General features: G+C 44.3%; 2 protein-coding genes across 5 annotated transcripts in view; one reads left to right on the forward strand and one right to left on the reverse strand.

Moving 5' to 3' along the window:
* The window catches only part of ESR2 (estrogen receptor 2), a 71,009-nt gene extending 54,947 nt beyond the window's left edge, over positions 1–16,062 (forward strand). For both annotated transcript variants that reach the window (XM_067733749.1, XM_067733757.1), the window contains 2 exons: positions 8,119–8,299; positions 10,044–16,062. In XM_067733749.1, coding sequence (XP_067589850.1) covers positions 8,119–8,299; positions 10,044–10,230 — 368 coding nt within the window. In that variant the 3' untranslated portion in view covers positions 10,231–16,062. The remainder of the gene's footprint in view (positions 1–8,118; positions 8,300–10,043) is intronic.
* A 3,180-nt stretch (positions 16,063–19,242) lies between these two features.
* Positions 19,243–22,972, reverse strand: part of SYNE2 (spectrin repeat containing nuclear envelope protein 2) — a 307,891-nt gene continuing 304,161 nt past the window's right edge. For all 3 annotated transcript variants that reach the window (XM_067733714.1, XM_067733724.1, XM_067733735.1), the window contains 4 exons: positions 21,880–22,071; positions 21,036–21,119; positions 20,475–20,524; positions 19,243–20,192 (listed from right to left, as the gene is read on the reverse strand). In XM_067733714.1, the coding sequence (XP_067589815.1) occupies positions 19,970–20,192; positions 20,475–20,524; positions 21,036–21,119; positions 21,880–22,071 (549 nt within the window). In that variant the 3' untranslated portion in view covers positions 19,243–19,969. The remainder of the gene's footprint in view (positions 20,193–20,474; positions 20,525–21,035; positions 21,120–21,879; positions 22,072–22,972) is intronic.

Raw genomic sequence — 22,972 nt, forward strand, 5'->3', positions numbered from 1 at the left:
TAGTGTGTGGACACTTTTCCTCCTTCACAGCTCTCTCCCGCTGGTGCAGGACGCGTCCCTATCCTTTTGTCTCTGTTTAGTTTTTTCTTTTGCCCTACCCAGGTACGTGGGGGGTTTCTTGCCTTTTGGGCGGTCTGAGGTCTTCTGCCAGCGTTCAGTAGATGCTCTGTAGGAGTTGTTCCACGCGTATATGTATTTCTGGTGTATCTGTGGGGAGGAACGTGATCTCCGCGTCTTACTCTTCCGCCATCTTCCCGGAAGTCTATGATCTTTCTTATTTGTGGAATTTAAAAAACAAAACAGACAAAACAAAAATAGACTAATGAATACAGAGAACAAACTACAGAGAACAAACAGATGGTTGCTGGAGGGGAGAGAGAGTGCATGAAGTAACTGAAGGGAATTAAGAGATACAAACTCCAGGGCTTCCCTGGTGGCGCAGTGGTTAAGAGTCTGCCTGCCAATGCAGGGGACACGGGTTCAAGCCCTGGTCTGGGAAGATCCCACATGCCACGGAGTAACTAAGCCTGTGCACCACAACTACTGAGCCTGCGCTCTAGAGCCCATGAGCCACAACTACTGAGCCCACATGCCACAACTACTGAAGCCCATGCTCCTAGAGCCTGTGCTCCGCAACAAGAGAAGCCACTGCAATGAGAAGCCCGTGCGTCACAACTACTCAGCCTGTGCTCTGGAGCCCATGAGCCACAACTACTGAGCCCGCATGCCACAACTACTGAAGCCCATGCTCCTAGAGCCTGTGCTCCGCAACAAGAGAAGCCACCGCAATGAGAAGCCCGCGCACCACAACTAGAGAAAAGCCCTCACGCAATGATGAAGACCCAATGCAGCCAAAAATAAATAAATAAAAATTAAAAAAAAAAAAGAGATACACACTCCAGTTATAAAATAAGCCATGGAGATGTAATATATAACGTTAGGAATATGATCAAAAATATTGTAATACCTTTGTGTGGAGACAGATGGTTACTCGACTTATTGTGGTGATCATTTCATAATGTATGCAAATGTCAAATCACTATGTAGTACACCCGAAACTGACTTAGAATTGTATGCCAACTATATTTCAATTAAAAAAGCCAGGTCTGAAATTAAGGACCTCAGCTTTCAACCTTAAGGAAACTTAGGAAAAGAAGAGAAAATGAAACCCCAAATAAGCAGAGGAAAAGAAAGAATAAAGGATAGAGTGGAAAACAATGGAACAGAAAAAAAGAAAATAGTAGATGAAAAGCAAGAAAGTCAAAAGCTGATTATTTGAGATCAATGAAATTGATGAGCCTCTGGCCAGACTGATCAGAAAAAAGGAAAGAAGATACAGGTTACCAGTATCAGTAGTGGGATAGGTGACGTTATTTTTCTGCAGATATTAAAAAGAATAATAAGGTAATATTATAAATAACGTTATGCCAATTCACTTGAATATTAGATGAAATGGACAGATTCTTTGAAAGATACAAATTACTGAAACTCAATCAAAAAGAAACTTAAAAATTCTGAACAGCTATATATCTATCAAAGACATTGAATTTGTAGTTACAAACTTTCCCACAAAGAAAACTTCAGGCCCAGATGGCTTTTCTGCAAGAATTCTACCAAACATTTAAGAAATAAGTAATACCAAGCTTATACATATTATTGCAGAAAACTGAGGAGTTGGCAATACTTTCCAACTCATTACTCTGATAGGAAACCCAGACCAACATATTGGAAGAAAAGAAGACAGCAGACCAGTATCTCTCATGTATACAGATGCAAAAATTCTCAAATTTGTTTTTTAGAAATAGAATCCAATAATATATTGTGAACAAGTGTGATTTTCCCAGGAATACAAGGTTCTTTAACTTTTGAAAATCAATCAACAGGGACTTCCCTGGTGGGCCAGTGGTAAAGAATCTGCCTTCCAGTGCAGCGGACGCGGGTTCGATCCCTGGTCGGCGAACGAAGATCCCACATGCCACAGGGCAACTAAGCCCAAGCGCTACAACTACTGGGCTTGCACACCTCAACTAGCCGGTGTGCCACAAACTACAGAGCCCCTGTGCTCTGGAGCCTGTGCGCCACAACTAGAGAGAAGCCTGCGTGCCGCAATGAAAGATTCCACGTGCTGCAACTAAGACCCGATGCAATATTTATTCAATATATTTTTTTAATTCAATAAATAAATGAGAAAAATAAAACCATGTCATATTCATTAAAAAAAGAAAATCAACATAATTTACCATATTAACAGAATAATAATGAAAAACCATATGATTATTCCAATATGTGCAGAAAAAGCATTTGACAAAATCGAATGCCCATTCCTTCTAAAATCTCTCAACAAACTAGTAACGGAAGGAAACTTCCTTAACCTAGTCAGGGGCATTAATGAATAATCTACAGCTAATGGTATACTTGCTTGTTATCAGGAATAAGACAAGTATGTCCACTCATGAATTTTATTCAATGTTTTACTGGAAGTTTTAGTGTCATAAGTCAAGAAAAGAGAATAAAAGACATCCATCCAGATTATAAAGGTAGAAGTAAAACTTTTTATTTGAAAAATGTGATAATGTGTGTAGAAAACTCAGAGTCTACAAAAAAGTGAGTTTACCCAGATTGTGGGATATAAGGGAAATATATAAAAAATAATTTTATTTCTATGTGGTAGGAATGAATAATTGGTAATTGAAATAAAAAATCAATGCTATTTACAATAGCATCAAAAATTGTGAAACCTTGGGCTTCCCTGGTGGCGCAGTGGTTGAGAGTCTGCCTGCCGATGCAGGGGACGCGGGTTGGTGCCCCGGTCCGGGAAGATCCCACATGCCGCGGAGCGGCTGGGCCCATGAGGCATGGCCGCTGAGCCTGCGCGTCCGGAGCCTGTACTCTGCAACAGGAGAGGCCACAGCAGTGAGAGGCCCGCATACAGCAAAAAAAAAAAAAAAAAAAAAAAAATTGTGAAACCTTAGGTTAAATTTGACAAAACATGTGAGACCACACACTGAAAACTGCAAAACATTGCTGACAGAAATAAGAAATCTTAAATAAATGGAGAGAGATGTTAATGGGTTAAAAGATTCAGTATGTTAAGATGTCAATCTTCCCCACAGATAGTCTGTAAATTCAACTTGATCCTAATAAAAATCTTAGTAGTAATGAACTAGATACAATGCTTTTGGTCCAGAATAGGGATATACACTCTTATAGTTAATGAGGGCTCTGATCCTTACCAGGCTTAGAAGAGCATGTTCCTCTCTGTTGGGGAGAGATGGGGTGAGGGCAGCACCATCCGAACTTCCCTCTCAGCAAATCCTCTTCCGCGGTGCATAGGTAAGATGTGAGGGTGCCTGGTATTACTCTATTATATATACCCAGTCTTTGATATGGCTCCTGAAACTCAGAGACAACAGAAAATGTTGCATTTAACACAACCTATTACAATATTTGTTAAAGTGTTTTAGAAACTCTAGGGTGTTATGTGAGTGTTATACTTAATGTAACAGCGTATCCAAATTAAGAGTCCTGAGACCAGCCATCTTGTCACCCAGAAACCTGGAGACTAGGGAAGTCCTCCCTTGGATAGAATTAGAGGCTACTGAATCTAGGCAACAGAGTGGAATCAATCTGCAAATAATTAGTCTTTTAAAATATTTAAAATTAGGAATAAGATCTATGCATCCAAATAATTTTAGGGCTTTGCAAACTTTTGTGACTTTTCATTACAAAGTTTTCATATGGATGAAACTTTTCATTAAATGAAAGAAATAGTTAGAACCAGGTAAGCCTATTTTACATGAAGAAAATTATTAAGAGATATCAACTCAAGCCCTGGTTCACTCTGAGTTTATGGGGAGGGTTCCCATGACGTGGGTGGGTGGAGAAGGCCAAGATACAAAAGGACACACAGAAGGATGCTGAAGAGGCCAGATGGGTGCTTTCCTGTTGATGGAGAACATGGGGGCAAAGCATTGCAGGCATCAGCCTCCTGGGTCCATGTCACCAACACCTTTCCAACATCAGTCTGTTCTTATGGTGCTGGGTTAGGAGGTGGTGATAAAGGGGATGGTCATAGCTAGAGGTTCTTTCCTCAAAGCAAACAGGCAAACGAAACCCCACATACACCTCCCAAAAGCCAGAACATTTTCCCTTTGGTTAGTATTCTGGAATTCTTATTAAACACTTTATCTCTTCTGATTTATTTGCTTTCAGTTGAGACGAGCTTATATCTTCATCCTTTGAACCCTTAGGACGTGGCAGATGTTGGGGGGTTGCCCATCTCTCCCCATGTGCTGCTCAGAATGTCATCAGGTGGGCTGGTGAAAGGAGGACACAGCTGTTCCCAGGCAATAAAGAGGAAAGGAAATTGTGTCCTTGATTTTATTTTACTTTCTTTGGTATGTGTGTGGTGGTGTGCCAAGATCTTGACATTTTTACTGTTTTTTTTTAGTTTTGGGAAAAGTCATTTAATTTGGTTCTAAAAGAAAATCTGATGTTCTTAACTCTTGGGGGCTGGAAGGAGTTAATCCTTACCGTTTCCTGTGTGTCTGGGCAGTGAGCATCCTGGGGGCTTTGTGTCTTGTCTCTTGCCCCTCCTGGGGCCTGCCACTTAGCGATTACCCTGTACCTACGTGTCTGATGAGCAAGAGGGTATGTGAATGCCCAAAGTGCAGGCACAGCACTGCTGACTGAAAAGAGAGGCAGGCAGCCAAATGGGCATTCTACAGCCCAGTTCCTTCCCCGGATGATTCTATATAGGTTAATCTTTTTGTACGTAAAATCTTTCCCCATATGTAGAATTGATACAGCACGTGCCTTTACAGAATCACAGTGACCCCTATCCCCAAACCCCTCATCAGTGGTGGACCCTGAGCCCTGTATGGAGCTGTGCTGACCCCACAGCCTGTAGAAGATCCAGGGCTCACCCTTGGCAGTGACCGCTCATTTATGAAGAAGGTGACCCAATAGCCAACACAGGTTATCTGAGGGGAGCCTTGGTCAGACGTAAGGAGGTACTGAGGAGCTTTTGTGTTACTGCAATTTTGGTTCTGAAGATTCACTTTATTACTTTTTAAAATTACAGCTTTATTGTGATATTCATATGCCATTCAATTCACCCATTTAAAGTGTACAATTCAGTGGTTTTTAGTATATCCATAGACTTGTGCAGCCATCATCAAAACCAATTTTAGGACATTTTTCATCACCCTAAAAGAAATCCTGTACTCCCCAATCTAGCTGTCACTCTCCAATCTCTGTCCCACCTATAGTCCTGGGCAACCACTAATCTACTTTCTGTCTGTATCGATTTGCCCATTTTGGACAGCTCATAAATGGAATCATAAAAATGTAGACCTTTGTGGCTGGCTTCTTTCACTTAGCATGATGTTTCATCCAAGTTGTAGCATGTATCAGTACTTCATTCCTTTTTTTTTTGGCATTCTGCGCTTTTTTTTTTATTTTTTATTTTTATTGGGGTATATTTGTTTTACAATGTTGTGTTAGTTTCTACTGTACAGCGAAGTGGAGTTCCCTGTGCTATGTAGCAGGTTCTCATTAGTTATCTATTTTATACATATTAGTGTATATATGTCAATCCCAACCTCCCAGTTCATCCCCCCCACCTTTCCCTCCTTGGTGTCCATATGTTTGTTCTCTACATCTGTGTCTCTATTTCTGCCTTGCTTCATTCCTTTTTATGGCTCAGTAATCTTCCATTGTATGGATATACATTTTGTTTATCCATTCATCAGTTGGTGGACATTTAGGTTGTTTCCACTTTTGGGCTATTATGAGTAATATTGCTGTGAACATTTGTATACTAGCCAAATATTTTTATATTTTCACTTTTTGTCACTTTAGACTGACATATGTACAGGTACGTAATTTTGACTCCTTTTAGAATCCAAAAATGTAAGATTTCTTTATGGCAGTAGAAATACATGGAGCACATTTCATGTAGCAGAATAGACTAAAGGGTAGTTAAAGAAAGTACTTGTTAATGCAGCCAGGGTCAATTTTAAGGGAAAATAAGCTTAAAATAATTTTCTCTAAGCTTTCATTTGATTTATAATTTTCTATGTATGTACCTAAAATATGCATCAACATGCATATTTATCATTTCAATTTATAATGGTGTGCTTGGCTAAAAATTTGAACCTATGTAAATTCAGTCTAATTCTTCCATTTATGCGTGCTTACCCCATGCCAGTCATTGTAATAGGTGACGGGTGTATAAAGGCAAACAAATAGGGTCTGTGCCTGCACAGTACTTATGTCCAGTCTCACTGAGGGTCAGAGCGTGTGTATGAGGACATCCAGCGTGTAGGACAACGTGCTGCCCTCTGCTGGGGAAGCACAGGGCACCTTTGGAGCTTCAGAGGAGAGCCCAAACCAGAGGGAAGTCAGGGAAGCTTCCACAAGGAAGTTCATAACCAGGCTGGAATCTAAAGGAGGAATGGATGTAGATAAGCAAGAGGAGGGGATGTGGAGAAGAGGAGGAGATGGGGTGGAGGAGGGGAGGGAAGGAAGAGCATTCCTAAGCAGAAAGCTCAGTATGCTCAGGGCATCACCTGTTAAAGGAATTGAAAGCAGTGTTCAGGGTGAGGTGTGCGGGGAACTGAGGATGCAGAGAGCAGAGAGAGCCCTGGTACACTGTTAACTGCACCAAGTGGTTTGGACTCTACCCCAGGAGCTGGGAATTCATTTAAGGGCAGCACATGATCTGCATTTTTCATTTTGGACACTCAAGGGCATGTTGAGTGGAAGGTGGGGGCAGTGAGAGGGCAGGTCATTTGCCATGGGGGTCAATGGGAGGCTTGACCCCAGCATGCCAGGGAGCCTGGAAGAGTCCCTGTGAGGAACAGGTGAGCAGATGGGTTAGAGCAGCAGCTTCTGGGCCAAAGACGAATATTTTAAATCTGCATCATCAGACATCATGGAGGGCCATGCCCCTAGGGATGTGGCGAAGCGCTGCACTGGCATGGTTGTGGTTCAGTATGTCCCTTGCCTTAACTGAACTGAGTTGAACTGAGTTGCATCAATTGAACTGGAAATGCCAATAAAAGTAGAGAGCAAAAACTGCCAAAACCAATTCTGTGGATGATAGAGTGCCAGCCATCCTTCGTTCTCATTACAGTCAAAAGTTGGCAGCTCCCCCGTTGACTTCACGTATTTGCTATTTATTCTTTGAAATCGAAAGCCTGGAAGGGAAGCTAATTAATTCCCTGCTGCCAGGAATCAAGGAGTCGGGGTTGGTAGGCGAGGGGGTAGTAGGGCAAGGTTTACCTGAGCGGTTGTTTTGCAACCTTTGGGAGGCCAAGTATCTCAGTCCCGAGAGTCAGAGGGGAATTAGACACTGGGCCAGGCAGGAAGGGGGAAGCGACCTACCTCGTGGGGAGGTAGACATGTGCCTGTAAGCTTTGCTCAGTGAGGAGCTGAGGCTGGAGGAGCTGCGTGACTGGTCAGGGGTCAGAGAGCGAGAGATGGAGGATATAGAGTAGGTCTGTCTGATTCCAAATCGGTGGTCTTCCTGCTCCAGCAAGGCATCACCTGAAGTGAGATGCTGAGGGCCTGGACAGAGGTGGCAGTGGCCCTGCCGTGGCCGTCTGCACGTGGCACACAGGGGTGGGGGGAGGCGGCATAGCGGTGGTGATTAGTTTATGTTTATTAAACTCCCCGTAGATGAGGGGCCCTCTTAGGGACTAGGAGTTGAGTTAATCTCACTTTCTGACCATCTCCGTGTGGGTATTTGTTGCTGCAGCTGAGATATACCATGTCATGGTTTGAGGCAACTAGATACATTTCCTGCTTGGCAAGGCCACACTTTTGGGCCAGGGGGCCCTCTGAGAGGCCGTTGAGTCTGCCTGCATTCATCCGGCATTCAGCTGGAAGGCTTTCCCTTCCAGCTCAGTGACAGGGCTGGCTCTTGGGGGACAAGGACACCATGCACAGGTGAAGCCATGCTTTTAAGGTTTCACCAGACATGCAGATGTCAGAGCAACCCAGATCACTTTGGCCTCCTTTCTGGAGAACATATGCATGCCTAATGGCTGAGCACACGACTTCCGTTTTCTCCTCTCAGGGCAGTGACTCACAGCTTTTTTATGCTTTGTCCAGGTGTGTACCCTTCAGCTGAGGCACCCCAGGAGGCTGACAGCAGCCGGAAACTGGCTCATCTACTGAACGCTGTGACGGATGCTCTGGTCTGGGTGATCGCCAAGAGCGGCATCCCCTCCCAGCAGCAGTCCGTCCGCCTGGCTAACCTGCTGATGCTCCTTTCTCACGTCAGGCACGCCAGGTACAATCCCTGCGGGGGCCGCTCCACGGGGTGCGTGGTGGGAGGGGGCTGTGCACATGCCCAGAGGAGGGTGAAGAGCTTTGGAAAAAGGGTTTTGCAACTTTGAGATGGATAAGGCAGAATTGCCACCTTTAAGGGAAAATGAACCCCTGAAAGGAAAGGGGGTGCATCATCAGTGCACATACCTGTAACCAAAGACCGGCCACAGCGAGCACTGAATGTGGCATGGTCCTCATAGAAGCTTTTTATGGCGTCCTGTGTGGCTCATCTGTTTTTCAGTTGCTGGGGCTTTTAGCTTGTTTATGGAGCTCTGAGAGGGACAGTTAGTTCCTGTCCTAGAGTGAACTGCCACCTCTTTCTGCACTACCCAGGGCTGGGGTCCTGAGGTCTTTTCCTGAAGAGGTTAAACCCAGCTCCTCTAGATCAGCTCTGAGGCTGGTGATTTGGGGAGGTACACAAAGGCTTCCCTAAGAGCTGTTCTTTTCTTACGATAGCATCAGGTTGTTAAGAGTGAGACCTAAGAGAACTAGTGAGCCCAGTAGGTTTGGGACGGCAGGGCGTGGGTAGAGTGTATTCAGGATATGGAAATTGTGTGCGCTCGTGGAGGGGGATGGTGTGTGCTGATGGTTTCATGCTGGTACCATGCGGCTCAGTGCTTGCTGTCACCCAGGAGGAGGGTAGCCCTGCCATGGGGCTGGAAGAGGGGACATGAGGATGGAAGGTAGGTGCTCCCTCGACGAGGAGGGAAGTCTAGGGGTGGTGAGAAAGGACAACACACACCTCAAGAATTTTACCGAGGGGGAGGAAATGGAAATGACCTCCGCCTCTGTTTCCTCTTTAATGATTACTCAGTACACGACCATTTGCAGAGCAGAAACAGTCCATCCTCATTAATCACAGATTTCCTATTTGTGAATTTGCCTGCTTGCTAAAATTTATTTGTAACCCCCAAATCAATACTCACGGCACTTTTGAGGTCATTCGAGGACACGTGCAGCATGGCAAAAAGTTTGTTACCCATACTTACGTTACCAGCAGGGGTCACACGAAGTGCTGCTCTGCCTTCTCGTTTCTGCTCTCATACTGTAAACAAGGGTCCATTAAGTGGTCTATTTAGTGCCTCATTTTGCCATTCTTGTACTTTGTTGGGGATTTCACTGTCTAAAAATGACCCCAAGCATAGTGCTGAAGTGCTCTCTAGTGTTCCTAAGTGCAAGAAACCTGTGATGTCCCTACAGAAAAAATATACATGTTAGATACACTTTGTTCAGGCATGAATTTTAGTGCTGTAGGCCGTGAGTTAAATGTTAGTGAATGGACTGGATGTATTAAATAAAGTGTCTTTATAACAATAACTCAGAAGAAACAAGGTTATGTATTAATGGCTGGTGAAAATGTTGGGACCAGGACCTCTCAGAACCTAACCCTGTATTTCTCCCAGTAGCAATGGTTCAGTGTTTGCGAAGACTGTGTAGACATAACTATGGTGAACAGCGAGACCCCATTGCATTATGTGCCGGTGCTATCAGGCCATTGTGGGTGGGTGGTGGGACACCAAGGCCCACAGGACATTGTACTTGTCCTTACGTGTAAGTCATTGGAGGAGACAGATGCAAGAACCATAGCTAGCAAAGGGCTGGAAGAAGCGCAGGGGTTGGGGTGGAGGACCGGCTCTGTCGGGGAAGATGTCAGACTTCCCTTGGCTGCTTCAGGAAGGAATCTCAGCACCTTTTTGTCCCCCTAGTAACAAGGGCATGGAACACCTGCTCAACATGAAGTGCAAAAATGTGGTCCCCGTCTACGACCTGCTGCTGGAGATGCTGAATGCCCACACACTTCGCGGCAGCAAGTCCTCGGTCACAGGGTCCGAGTGCAGCCTGGTGGAGGAAAGTGAGAGCAAAGAGGGCTCCCAGAACCCCCAGGCTCAGTGATGCCAAGCCCTGAGGTGTGGTCAGGCTGCAGAGGAGGTCAGAGGCCGAAGCGTGAACTCCAGCACAAATCGTGAGCCCCATCAGGAGGGGGCGGGCTTCATCGGCTTTCTGCTGTGTGATCCCTCATATGGCCCCTCAATACCATCCTTCCCCGACCTCCCTACTTCCCAGGAGTCAGGGTGAGAAAGCCAGTGCTCCTTGTCACCAGGGGGCACGTTTGAGTGCAGCGTTTATGTCTTGCTTGGCCTCATGGGATCTCATTGTGGTCCCTCTCACTTCCCATCTCCCTCCCACCCTTTGGAAAACATCTTACAGCTTTTGGAATGACTGGTGGAAATCTGACTTGGAAGCGTTGTCAAGTAGAAAGGGGAGAGAACGTGGCACATGCACAGGAAGGGGACTAAGCCTTATTGTGCCACTTAACCTGCCCACAGAATTAGTCCTTTGTATGCTGCCTCTGGACCACTTGATTGTAGGATTGAAAACCACGACGGCAGTCAACTAACTGGTTCCACACACCTATCTCACAGGCCTGTGAGGACAGGTGTCACGTATTGCTGTGACTCTATCCAAGGCCAGAGGGAATGTGACCTAGGGAACCAGTGGTCAAGCTGAGATGCAAGCCACGTTCATCCCCCAAGACCTTGCTGTCGCCTTCATGCAGGTTCACCCCCTCTTGGTTTGCATTCAGAAAGCCTACAAATTACTTGGGGTGTGTGTGTGTGTGTGTGTGTGTGTGTGTGTGTGTGTGTGTGTGTGTGTGTGTGTGTGTGTGTGTGTGTGTGTGTGTGTGTGATCACCTTCATGGAGGAGTGTGGAAATTTAAATACCCCTACCCCTGGAATTGCCCTTTGTTAAAACTCTCTTGTCCCAAGGGGCCCAGTGTGTGTGCTAGAGAAAGGACCAGTGTTTGCAGGAATGGGGTTTCTCCTGTGGGTGTGGGTCACAGCCACAGTGCTCCCCTGGGGCAGCCACAACTGCCACCTCAGCCACCCAGGGGAGACAGGGACACTTCAGGCTGTGTGAGGCATGCTGTTGCACGGAAGGATGAACAGCTACACACATGTCAGCGTGTCATGTTCAGGGCCAAACCGTATAGACGGGGTGAGCGTACCACTTGAACAAGATTGTGAACTCTTTAAAAAAGAGAAATATTTAGGGTAAGTATTTATAGCAAGAAAATTCTTTTATACCCTAGGGCTCTTCTAGAATATTTTCTTATCAGAACATTTATATGGTGGGTTGGGTGAAATAAAAAGTTAGTAAAATATTAGTTCTTATTCCAAGTGGAACATAAATAGGACATGGTGACAAAGCACCTCTGAAATTACAATTTTAACTCACTTTTTAAAAACTGAAATTCTCATACAAATTTTCAGGAACATAGTGAATGCCTAAAACGAGTTACATCTATACTTTGGAAGAGAGTAGTTAAATAATCATGTGTGATTTTTGCAATGTTTTTAAAAATTACCTTGCGATAGGAGATTAAACACACTTTCTTTTTGAAAATAGTAAATACAGAAATGTGCTAGCCACAGTAAACCAAAGTCATTAGGAAGATTACATTCAATAACACAAGGTTGGTTTCTGCCAGTGTGATCTTGAATAATTCTTAATTTTGATATCAATGCAGTTTTACTAAAAAAGTTGAGCAAAGCTGTATCAGAAACTCTTGGCCATGTACCTAGAGAACACACCGTTGTCTGTATTCTGAGGTGATTTGAAATTATTCTTAGTGACTTGTTGCAGCCTCAGCAAGATTGAGTACAGCAAATATATTTGATTTTGTAGGAACGAGGGAACCAGTATTTTTCAGCAGGTCAATTTTCTTTCTTTCCAGCCAGTTTAGGAGCCCCCATGACAAACAAGGGGATGGAGGCTAGACAGTGGGAAGCGGGAGGCAAAGGAAGGCAGCCGTGAACAGTTATTTGCCAATGAAATTCTCTTAATTGTATTTATAAGAGAGACTACCAGGTTGAAAAAGCAAAAATAAAAAAACAAAAACAAAACAGAATGAGGTCTAAGCCGCAACCCCATTACTATGTAGTGAAGTTTTGCAGGTTGGATTTTGACGCCAAGGTAGGCAACCGATTTGTCTCAGGTGTCCTAGCACCTGTCTGTGCTGCACCCTGTGTGTCACCCGCACGGTGCACGCTCTTATGAAAACTCCTCCAGTGCCCACTGCCCATTTTCCACAGACACTCCTGCATGCTTCTTGGGGCTGCTTGTTTCACTGCATTTGGATTTAGCCCATGAGGAGCATGTAACACTTTTGGTCATTTCTTCTTGGCTGTGGTCTCACCTAGGTGTGCTGAGGAAACCGGTCAGTCAGTCCAACCTGAGAGGCTGCCCTGGTGCAAGGCTGTCTCTTAGACTGGGGTCTGGGCCAAGTAGGCAGCTGAGATAATAAGGTCTATAGTTTAAAGGTGTTCTTTGTTTTGAGTATTCTAGGGCCCTTTCCCCCTTTCAGATGAAGTGTGTGATCTCTGTTCCCAGCTGCTCCAAACGTGTCCTCTAAGGATGACAAAGTGCAAAGTCAGGCTGCTGTTTTTCTGGGTTTTGAGTAAACCCTCCGTGTCCATTTTAAAGATTAGCCATTTCTCTTTAATAGTGCTTTCTTAAAAAAAAAACAACAAAACACAGTGCTTTCTTTTAAACGTCTTCTTTTGGACCCAAATGGTCCATGGGCAACTTAAATTTCTCCCATAGCTAAGCACAGTGTTTTCAAATTCAGTTTTTAAAAGGAATTAATTAGATAGGATAGGACCTGACAACTGTAAACAAGAATTAAATCGAGTATTGGGAAAAAAATAACCCACCCAACTACATTTTATGTATCATGGAAAAGGAATGCTCAGCTTTGCCTTAGACTCGTATGGTGAGATTCCTTTCCTACATTTTGGTTTGTAAGTGATCATTTAATACGACAAACTTAGTTGTGGGGGATGAGTGAGATTTGAGCTAAATTCCAAAAACGTGAGTGTCTAATATGGGAATCATATAGACAAATTTTAATAATTAACATGGAATATTCTTAATACAGAAACCACTAGCGCAGTGTTCACGCAGGTTCCTGGGAGAGCTGGCAGCTGCTGAAAAGGACCCACATGGGCCACCCCAGGAGAGCCGCACAGTGAGTTGTCCACGTTCCAACTGTATCTCCCTCCGTCCCCACCACATCCTCTCCTTGTGGCCTCAGGCCTGTCACATGCTCAGGGTCCACCAGGACTAACTACAAAGGATTCAACCCTAAAATAATTTTTAAGAGATTTATCTTCAAAAATTGTGGTGGGAGCAGCAGATTAAGTTGTCAGCTCAAGATCATTTCTGGAGGGTCTTAACTATTAAAAACAAAATAATACAAAATCAACAAAAGCTCTTCAGTGAGACAGTCTTTATCTGGATTACTTCCTCTGCTAACTCAGCTGGAAGACCAATTATTTTCAGTTTCATTAAAAAAATATCAGTTCCCAATTCTTGGCAGAGCTGCGTTATATATTCATATCTATAGGCTATGTTGAAGCAATTCTAGAATGTTCTAGCATGTGAAAACCGAGTTTGGTTGTTACTTAAATCTGCTAAGAAACTTGCATATATTGATACTTTTTCAAATTCCAAGGTGAACCTTCAGTTTCCTGTCTATTTTGAAATGAAACATTTTTATTTAAGATTTGACACATTTCTTTAAACTGCTAAAAAATCTTAAAAAGACATAATAAAGGTTATATGAAGGAAATGATAAAAATACGTTGTTTAGTACCCAAGAATAGTATTTGCAGAACATTGACTGTGTGCCAGGCACAGTGCTCAGTGCCTCAATACATTCATATTTAATCCTCATACTAACTGCTGTTATCCCAGTTTTACGGGTCTGGAACCTAGAGCCTAAGCAAACTTGCTCAAGGTCACACAAGGGAGTAAGTGACAGAGCTGAAAGTAATCATGCGGTTTAAAAAAACTAAAGGAAGAATACTCTTAGACTGCAGAATCCATTCGTCAAATGCAGTCTGACATGCGCGGCTACTCTGGTTTAAATGGCTCCATTTCCAGAACACCCAGTAGAAGAGAGTTCAGTCCCATCTTTTGTACACGTGTAAATTAAAGCCTGGAGGGGTAAATGGACCTGCTGAAGGTCATAAAACTACTTAACGGCAAAACTGGGACAGAATTCAGGTCTTCTGCCTGCCTGGCCAGCACTGCTCCTGCTACAGACTTGCTTCCGTAGGAGTCTGCTGCTTGAGCTGAGTCTCGGTGCATAGAGGAGAGACGGTTACGTTATGGTTGCCTTCTACTGTACCCTCTGCCTTCTCAGCTTAGATGGGGTCTGCGTGAACCTTTATAGAATAGCAGCCATGACAGGTGGGAAAAAATAAGATGAATTATATCATTCCTACCCTCCCATCCTGGGCTCATAAGCTCGTGGGTGGCACTGCCATCACCTCCTCCTGTCATCATTTTCCCCAGATGTGTTGCTGTGAAGTAGATTCGCTGGAAACTTACCCGTGTAAAATTCTCACACCTTTTAGGCACTGATGCTTCCCCGTGGAGTCTAGTCTACTGCAGTGCAAAACACATGCATTTATTCTTTACAGCTCTCCAAGTTGCTGGAACTTTGGCTCAAAGTGGTAGCTCAAAGATGTGCATTCTCTGCAGTGTTATTCTTATAACCCTTTTTGTTGCGTTGGAGTCAAGGATCCTTTTTCTTTTCTTTTTTTTTTTGAATGCCGAGGGTCCTATTCACTTGTGGGGCCAGTCAGTGTTATGTGATGGTGGGCTTCCTTTAAGGGAAGGACAAAGCTCTGACGATATGCTAACCCAGACCAGTTCCTGTAACTCTACAATCTGTGCTGCTGTGTTTCTCTTTCTGTGCTGGGTGTCTAAGTGCCATGACTGTAGGTCCTGTAACGTTGTTATTCAGTGGTCCTGTGTACCTCAGAGCCCACTGGCTGGCTATAACTTGTCATTTTTTTCAGATGAATGCTCTGTACCATTAAGCAGGCTTTTAAATTTGGGCCTTTTGACAAATGAATGTCTGCTGTTGTGTGAAAGCAGATTTTGAAACCTGCTTTCCATTCCTCCAGGTACTACTTTTTCTTTGCTGTGTGCCTTTAATGTCTATGGAACTGTTGCAGAAAAGTTTAATGTGACATAAGCTAAATAAAGTGTTTTTTCATAATTTTGGTTTTAAAAATGTATTTGTTGGGAGTATAAGAACTTTCAGTAATTAGGCTAAGTAGTCAGTGTTCCCATTCTATTCTGAATTTTATTCTGTTTTAGGTTTGCAGAGCCCTTTAAGAATTTGATGAAAAGCACAGACACTCTTCCTGGACAAAGGTACATAAACAAAATGCTTACATACAATTTCAAGAGTTAAGAATCTCTGACTTAAACTGCTGAAGACTTAAACAGCAGCAATTTAATCTTTAGTCAGCTAATCTCACACCTGTGATTTATGACCAAAGGCATTGTATGCTCAAGTAAAATGCAGCTCACAAATATGAAAATTCTGATATGCAATGCATCAGTTCGGGGAGTACTTTTCTGTAATTACTTCATATGAGTCAATTAGTATTATACCCCACGAGGGATGGAGAGAAAAGTAATTCCTTCATACTGACGCTAACTTAATGTCAAGGGTCATTTGAAAATTTCTCTCGCACGTGGGGAATGGAAGATGTAAAATCTCTTGTAGGTGTAAAACACAGATTATTTCGTAACAAGAGCTGGGGAGCACACTGAGCTGTGGGTGAAGGAAGGCTTCCCTGGGGTAGAAGCCTGGAGTACAGACTCAAGACTCAAGGCCTCTATCCTGAGAGTTGGTGTGCATCATTAGACTTGAAAATGCAAATGACACTCTCCTTTCTCCGCAGCTTGGACTTGCCCCAGAGTCCCTCCTTACAGGCAGAAAAGGTCTCTAGAGTAGTCACCTCCTTTGGGCTGGAAGAAGGGAAGGAGGTAGAGATATTCTGCCTTTTGCCTCTGGAGAACCTGGAGCAAGGACCTTCTAACCAACTCAATGGCTTAAAGAAAAAGTTTGGGTAATATTTTCATTTAAATTTCCCTCTACGGTTATTGTAATCCATGAAAAGAGATGGATTATTTTAGAGTTAAAAGAGACTTTGAGGTTGCATGGTAAAGCAGTACCTTTGTGTCCATATCACTTCCAACAATTTGGTAAAGACAGTTCTCTTCAGCTGGTCCCTTTACATAAAGCTACTGGTGAATTGCACACGTTCTGGGGTGTCTGACCCACAGAAGGGCCACCAGTGCTGAAATCTGGCCTTCATCTACTGACAAGCTTCCTTGGCTTCCCCAAGGTTTGCACTTTGCAGAGAAGGAGAGAGGGACCGAGATTGCTTCGAGTCCATGGTGTCTCCCGAGTGTCAAGAGATGCAGGTTAAGAGCAGGTAACTGAGGAACTGGGTCAGTAACAACTTTTTTTTTTTTTTCATATTCTTTTCCATTATGTTTTTTTTCCTGGCTTTATATTTAATTTTATTTTATTTTAAATTTATTTTATTTATTTATTTTTGGCTGTGTTGGGTCTTCATTGCTGCGCGTGGTCTTTCTCTAGTTGCAGCGAGTAGGGGCTACTCTTCGTTGCAGTGCGTGGGCTTCTTATTTTGGTGGCTTGTCTTATTGCAGAGAACAGGCTCCAGGCGTGCGGGCTTCAGTAGTTGTGGCACGTGGGCTCAGTAGTTGTGGCTCTCGGGCTCTAGAGTGCAGGCTCAGTAGGTGTGGCACACGGGCTTAGTTGCTCCGCGGCATGTGGGATCTTCCCACACCAGGGCTTGAACCCATGTCCCCTGCATTGGCAGGCGGATTCTTAACCACTGCGCCACCAGGGAAGCCCCTCCATTATGGTTTATCACAGGATATTGAATATAGTTCCCTGTGCTATACAGTAGGACGTTGTTATTTATCCATTCTCTGTATAAAAACTTACACGTGTGAACTCCAGTCTCCCACTCCATCCCTCCCCCACGGCAACCACATCTGTTCTCTACGTCTGTGATTCTGTTTCTGTTTCATAGATAGGTTCATTTGTGTCATATTTTACTTTTCAAAAAATATTTATTTGGCTGTGCTGGGTCTTAGTTGTGGCACACAAGATCTTTAGTTGAGGCATGCAGGATTTTTAGTTGTGGCATGTGGGATCTTTAGTTACGGCATGCGGGCTCTTAGTTGCGGCATGTGGGAGCTAGTTCCCTGATCAGGGATTGAACCTGGGCCCCCTGCATTAGGAGCACATAGTCTTAACCACTGGACCACTAGGGAAGTCCCTGTGTCATATTTTAGACTCCACATATAAGCGATATATGGTATTCGTCTTTCTCTTTCTGACTTACTACTTCATTTATTGTGATAATCTCTAGTTGCATCCATGTTGCTGCAAATGGCATATTTCATTCTTTTTTATGGCTGAGTAGTATTCCATTGTATATATGTACCACATCTTCTTTATCCATTCATCTGTCAGTGGACATTTAGGTTGTTTCCATGTCTTGGTTGTTGTGAAGAGTGCTGCTATGAACATAGGGGTACATGTATCTTTTTGAATTATAGTCTTCTCTGGATATATGCCCAGGAGTGGGATTGCGGGGTCATATGGCAACTCTATTTTTAGTTTTCTGAGGAACTCCATACTGTTTTCCACAGTGGCTGCACCAACTTACATTCCCACCAACAGTGTAGGAGGGTCCGCTTTTCTCCACACCCTCTCCAACATTTGTTATTTGTAGACTTTTTAATGATGGCCATTCCGACTAGTGTGAGGTGGTAGCGCACTGTCGTTTTGATTTGCATTTCTCTAATAATTAGCGACGTTGAGCATCTTTTCATGTTGGCCATCTGTATTTCCTCTTTGGAGAAATGTCTATTTAGGTCTTCTGCCCATTTTTTGATTGGGTTGTTTGTTTTTTGCTGTTGAGCTGTATGAGCTGTTGTATATTTGGAAATTAAGCCCTTGTCAGTCTCATTGTTTGCAAATATTTTCTCCCATTCTGTAGGTTGTCTTTTCGTTTTGTTTATGGTTCCCTTTGCTGTGCAAAAGCCTGTAAGTTTGACTAGGTCCCATTTGTTTTTACTGCTATTGCCTTGGGAGACTGACGTAAGAAAACACTGGTAAGATTTATGTCAGAGACTGTTTTGCCTATGATCGCTTCTAGGAGTTTTATGGTGTCCTGTCTTATGTTTAAGTCTTTAAGCCATTTTGAGTTTATTTTTGTGCATGGTGAGAAGGTGTGTTCTAACTTCATTGATTTACATGTGGCTGTCTAGCTTTCCCAGCACCACTCGCTGAAGAGGAGACTGTCTTTTTCCCATTACATATTCTTGCCTCCTTTGTTGAAGATTAATTGACCATAGGTGTGTGGGTTTATTTCTGGGCTCTCAATTTTGTTCCATTTGGATCAGTAACTTCTAATCACACTCTTTGTTTGGGTGGGAAATAGACAGTGGTGCTGGAAATGGAAAGCAGATGGCTTTGTCTGTAATGTTTGTTAAACACTATGTGTTAATTCACCCTGGAGGGAGCTGGGAATACAAAAATCTGGGTGAAATGATCCTTTCACGTCCACCTTCCACACTGTGCTGCCCTCATCACCCCCTACAGCATTGGAGGCTCACTGCATGGGGTAATCACCTCCTATACAGGTGTGGGTTTCTAGATCTCATGTTATTCTGTACAAAGATAAATAAGTAGAATATAAAGCTTAGCTCAAAATCTGTAAAACCCCTCAGATATTTAAAAAATAATTTTTGGTCCATGGAAGATTACACATAATGTTTAACTGCTTTGTAATATAATCTAGTAAGACAAAAGTATGGCTTTTTTGTTTTCTTTTAATGAGAAACATCTGAGTTGTACATACCACAAACAGCTTCAAGTCTCTGGACCAACCCCCCCACCCGCCCGTGGCCAAACAGTTAAACAAAACCTGAAGCACCACTTGAAATGTGAAAAGTCTTATAAAATTAACTTACAAAAATGTCCCTATCAAGTCTGTAGTTTGTTTGGCATTTACTGTACATTAGTCAAAAAGCTCAAGCTAAAATCTGATTTTTTAAAAAAAAATCAAAGTTTACATTATTCATACAGATTCTGCATTGTTAAAAAATATGCACAAATAACCACATCCATGCAATATAATTTCTTTAAAAATTTAAAGCAATATAAAAGAGCAGACCTAAGTACTGAGCAGAACGTTTTGGTTTTATAACCTGTAGCTCCAAGGTTGCTGCTGATTGAAGTAAAATTAACGCTAAATATTTTAAATATGATTGTTTCAATCAATCAGCCAAGGGTGCGTGTGAGTTTCTGAACCATTTCTGAGGCGGAATCTGCTTGCTTGTTTCTGTAATATGTATTATGTGATGAACACTACAGTTCACTGACCATATTGACTACATTTTAATAATGTGGTTTGACAAATCAGAATTCACAAAGTGCTTGGCTCTTCAGGAAACTGCGGTTTCCAGAGATCCCGAAACCAGTCAACTAAGTTTTGCCAAACTGCCCGGGGTGATGGCCGCCCAGGTTCCCTGCCCTGGGGGAAGATCATTTGAAAGCTGCCCTGGGTCCTGAGAGAGCTCTCTCCGGTCACGCCCAGAGGGAGGTGTCCGCAGCAGGTGGTCCCTGGACCAATGCTCAGAGTCCCCCACGGATTGGTCTGGGGCTGTGAGTCCGGCACTGCGCAAAGAGGCTGGTGGGTGTGGTGCCGCGGCGGGCCGGCCTCTAGGTGGGGGGTGGCCCATTGGTGTACCTCAGCATGGGGTAAAAGGACCTGGCAAAGTTGTTGGCCTGAGTGCAGCTGTAGTCCTCTTCGGAGGAGGGCAGCAGGCAGGCCAGGAGCAGCAGCAGCAGCAGAAGCAGCTGGAGGGGCAGCGCCGCCCTGATCACCCGCCAGAGGAAGGAGCGCTGGGGCCGCGAGCTTTCAGGGCCAGCGGGGCTGGGCACCCTGGCAACAGAGGAGGTCGAGAGCTGATCGGGAGGTTCCGGAGGCAAACCCCACTCCCGTGACCTGACCCTCCTGCTTGCATAAAGACAATCATCAGGACCCGAGATTAAAATGGGGCCCACGGCTGGGATCCAGCTTTGGAAGGGAAGCCCAGCCCCTTCCAAATGGAAGAAAACAAGAAAACCAATTTTTCCAAAGACCTTAAGAGTGGCATTGGCAAGCCTGCTGAGGGGAGAGGAGTGTGGGACAGGGAACCCATTGCTGGTGTTGTAATGCTGTTACCTGCTGGCTGTCTTGTTCTTGTCTTTTGTAGTTATCTCTGCTCTGAACTGCTAGATAAAAATAATCCAATTAGTAAACTGAAGATAGTTTAGTCCTGTCAATGATAAAATGTTCTTCCTTCTTAAATTATACATCTTTCTTAGGTTGTCTTCCTGCCAAGCTTTTGAGCCTAGAGTAATACATTTGAGATTACACTCTCTGAAGTAAGAAATAATTCAGTTAAACTAGGGAGAGTTTCACGTTCCAGCCTGTTGACCTGTTGCCACGGAGAGATCAGGAAGCCCCTTCAGCAATGCCAGGAGGGCTCCCAGCTTCCATAGCCAGCACAATCCCACCAGGGAAGAGTACTGAGCACAAGACAGCCTTTCCATTAGGTCTTTAAAAGTTTTTTTTTTTTTTTTTTTAATCTTTGGAGTAAGCCGTTCTACTGACCAGCAGGTTGAAGCAGAAATCTGTGCTATCATGAAATACTGGATGGGGCCTTGGAGGCCCAAGTCCCTGTCAGCTCAATAACTTTCAAGAATAACGAGTGTCGTTCGCCTGGCAGAAGGGGGCTCTCACCTTGGCTTGGGGAGCTGGCACAGGTGCTGCTAGAGGCTCTCCGGGGTCTGCTTCATCCAAGCTGGGCAGAGGTGAGTCTGGGTTCTGAAATCCACACCCCAAGAGTTCAGTTCGGGGAAACAGAAGGCTCTGAATAGTCTCAAGAGCACAAAAACATGGTTCCTGCAGGTTCTTCCTTGCAACGCTCATCCCTTCCCCACTGTGAACCTGCTAAAAGGAGGGGCTCTTCTGGTGCGCTCACTCCCCCCTCTAACAGGGCCTTACTCAGATGACGGGATGGAAACAAGGTGAGGCCAGCCACTTGCATTAAAAACCCAGAGCACATATGAGGAGGGGGACAGAAACAGCTGGACAGTGAGCTCGCGGTGGGTGATGTAAGCACGTGGCCACATAGTCTGGGCTGCACAGAAGGAAAGATATATACTCTGGGATGGAGGGGAGGGCCTGCCCTACGTCTGGCGAGTCCATTTGTTCTGAGCTGGATCACATTTTAAGAGAAGGTACACAAATGAGAGAGTGGTCAGAGGAGAGTGACCAGGACAGGGAGAGGACCAGAAACCATCACGTGAGAACAGTGAAGGCATGAAGGCAGAAACGACGGAGGGACCCGGCTTGTTTTCCGTACCCCCAGCCACACTGATGGGTTCCGTTGCTGCCTCCCTCTTACAAATGACAAAGCGGCTTTGAAGAGCTTTGGTAACTTGTTAGGGCCACACAGCACAAAGGGGCACGACTCCTCTGTGACCGCTGCCACGTGCTTGTGACCTCCCTCCCCAAGCAGGGCTGCCACACCGCTTTCCCATTTGCATACATTTTTATATTTAGAAGCTACAAGGGGACTCACCTGGCTTTGCTGCAAGGACACTAAGTCTTGGGACACTTGCTCAAGCAACTGTTTGAGTTTCTTCTCAATAACATGGACTTTCTCTTCAGCCTCAATGTAGTCTTCTCTGTGCCCCTTGATAAGCAGGCTGCTGGAAATCTCTTGTAAGGAGTTCACTTGAGGTTGACGCTCCACTAGCTCCTTTTCCAGTTGCTAAAAATAAAAACGTGTGTCAAACAGTTGCTTACCGAAAGGGAAGCTAGTGTGGCCGGAAGAAGCTTTCTCCGTGCCAGGGAAGTTCCAGGATGAGTGGTGGCTGGTACCCAACTCAGAACCACCTTCTTCTACCTGCCTGCCTGTCCTCGAGCCTGGCATCACTTAGATAGCAAGTTGGTTACACTCTACCCCTATTTTAAATTTTATTTTATTCCTTCTCATTCTAAAGACAATAGCGATGCCGGAGAAGTTAGAGGAAAGGAGTGAGGGGGGCGGTGTGGGAAGACTAGGCCCTCATCCGCGACGGCAGGAAGTTGAGGGAAAGTCTAAAGTGGACAAATTGAGAAAGCGCAGCTTACGCGAACCATTGAGAAGTGTTCAAGTTAATCTGCCTGTGCGGTCTTGCCTGATGGCTAACGTGGTAGCCGCTGGACAACGTGTGGCTACTGAACGTGGTTAAAAGCTCAGTTTTAGTCACAGCAGCCACATGTCAAGTGCTTGGGTGCTGCCATGGCTGGGAGCTGTCACACTGGACAGTGCAGCTGTGGAACATTTCCATCACTGCAGAAAGCTCTATTAGAGCTGCTCTGGACACGGGGGCTTTACGAAGATTTTAGACCAAAAACATATTTTTTAAGCAATGACCAGTGTTTTGATTAAATTTAAAATGTTTAAAACTAAACCACATACAAATATATGGATAAAAATGTCACCTTGAATGCAAGTGAGAATATATGGGTCTCACCTTGGCTTGCTGGTGAAATAAATATATGAAAACACAGCTACCCTCCCAGAAGAAAGACTGTGTACGTGGCTATGGAAAACTCATACAGCTCATCATGACTGCCAGGTGACTGAACACCGTGTTGCCTCCCAAATGAGCTGTATTCACAAGGGC

This window comes from Pseudorca crassidens, chromosome 1, assembly GCF_039906515.1.
Source record: "Pseudorca crassidens isolate mPseCra1 chromosome 1, mPseCra1.hap1, whole genome shotgun sequence".
In the NCBI taxonomy this organism is placed as follows: Eukaryota; Metazoa; Chordata; class Mammalia; order Artiodactyla; family Delphinidae; genus Pseudorca; species Pseudorca crassidens.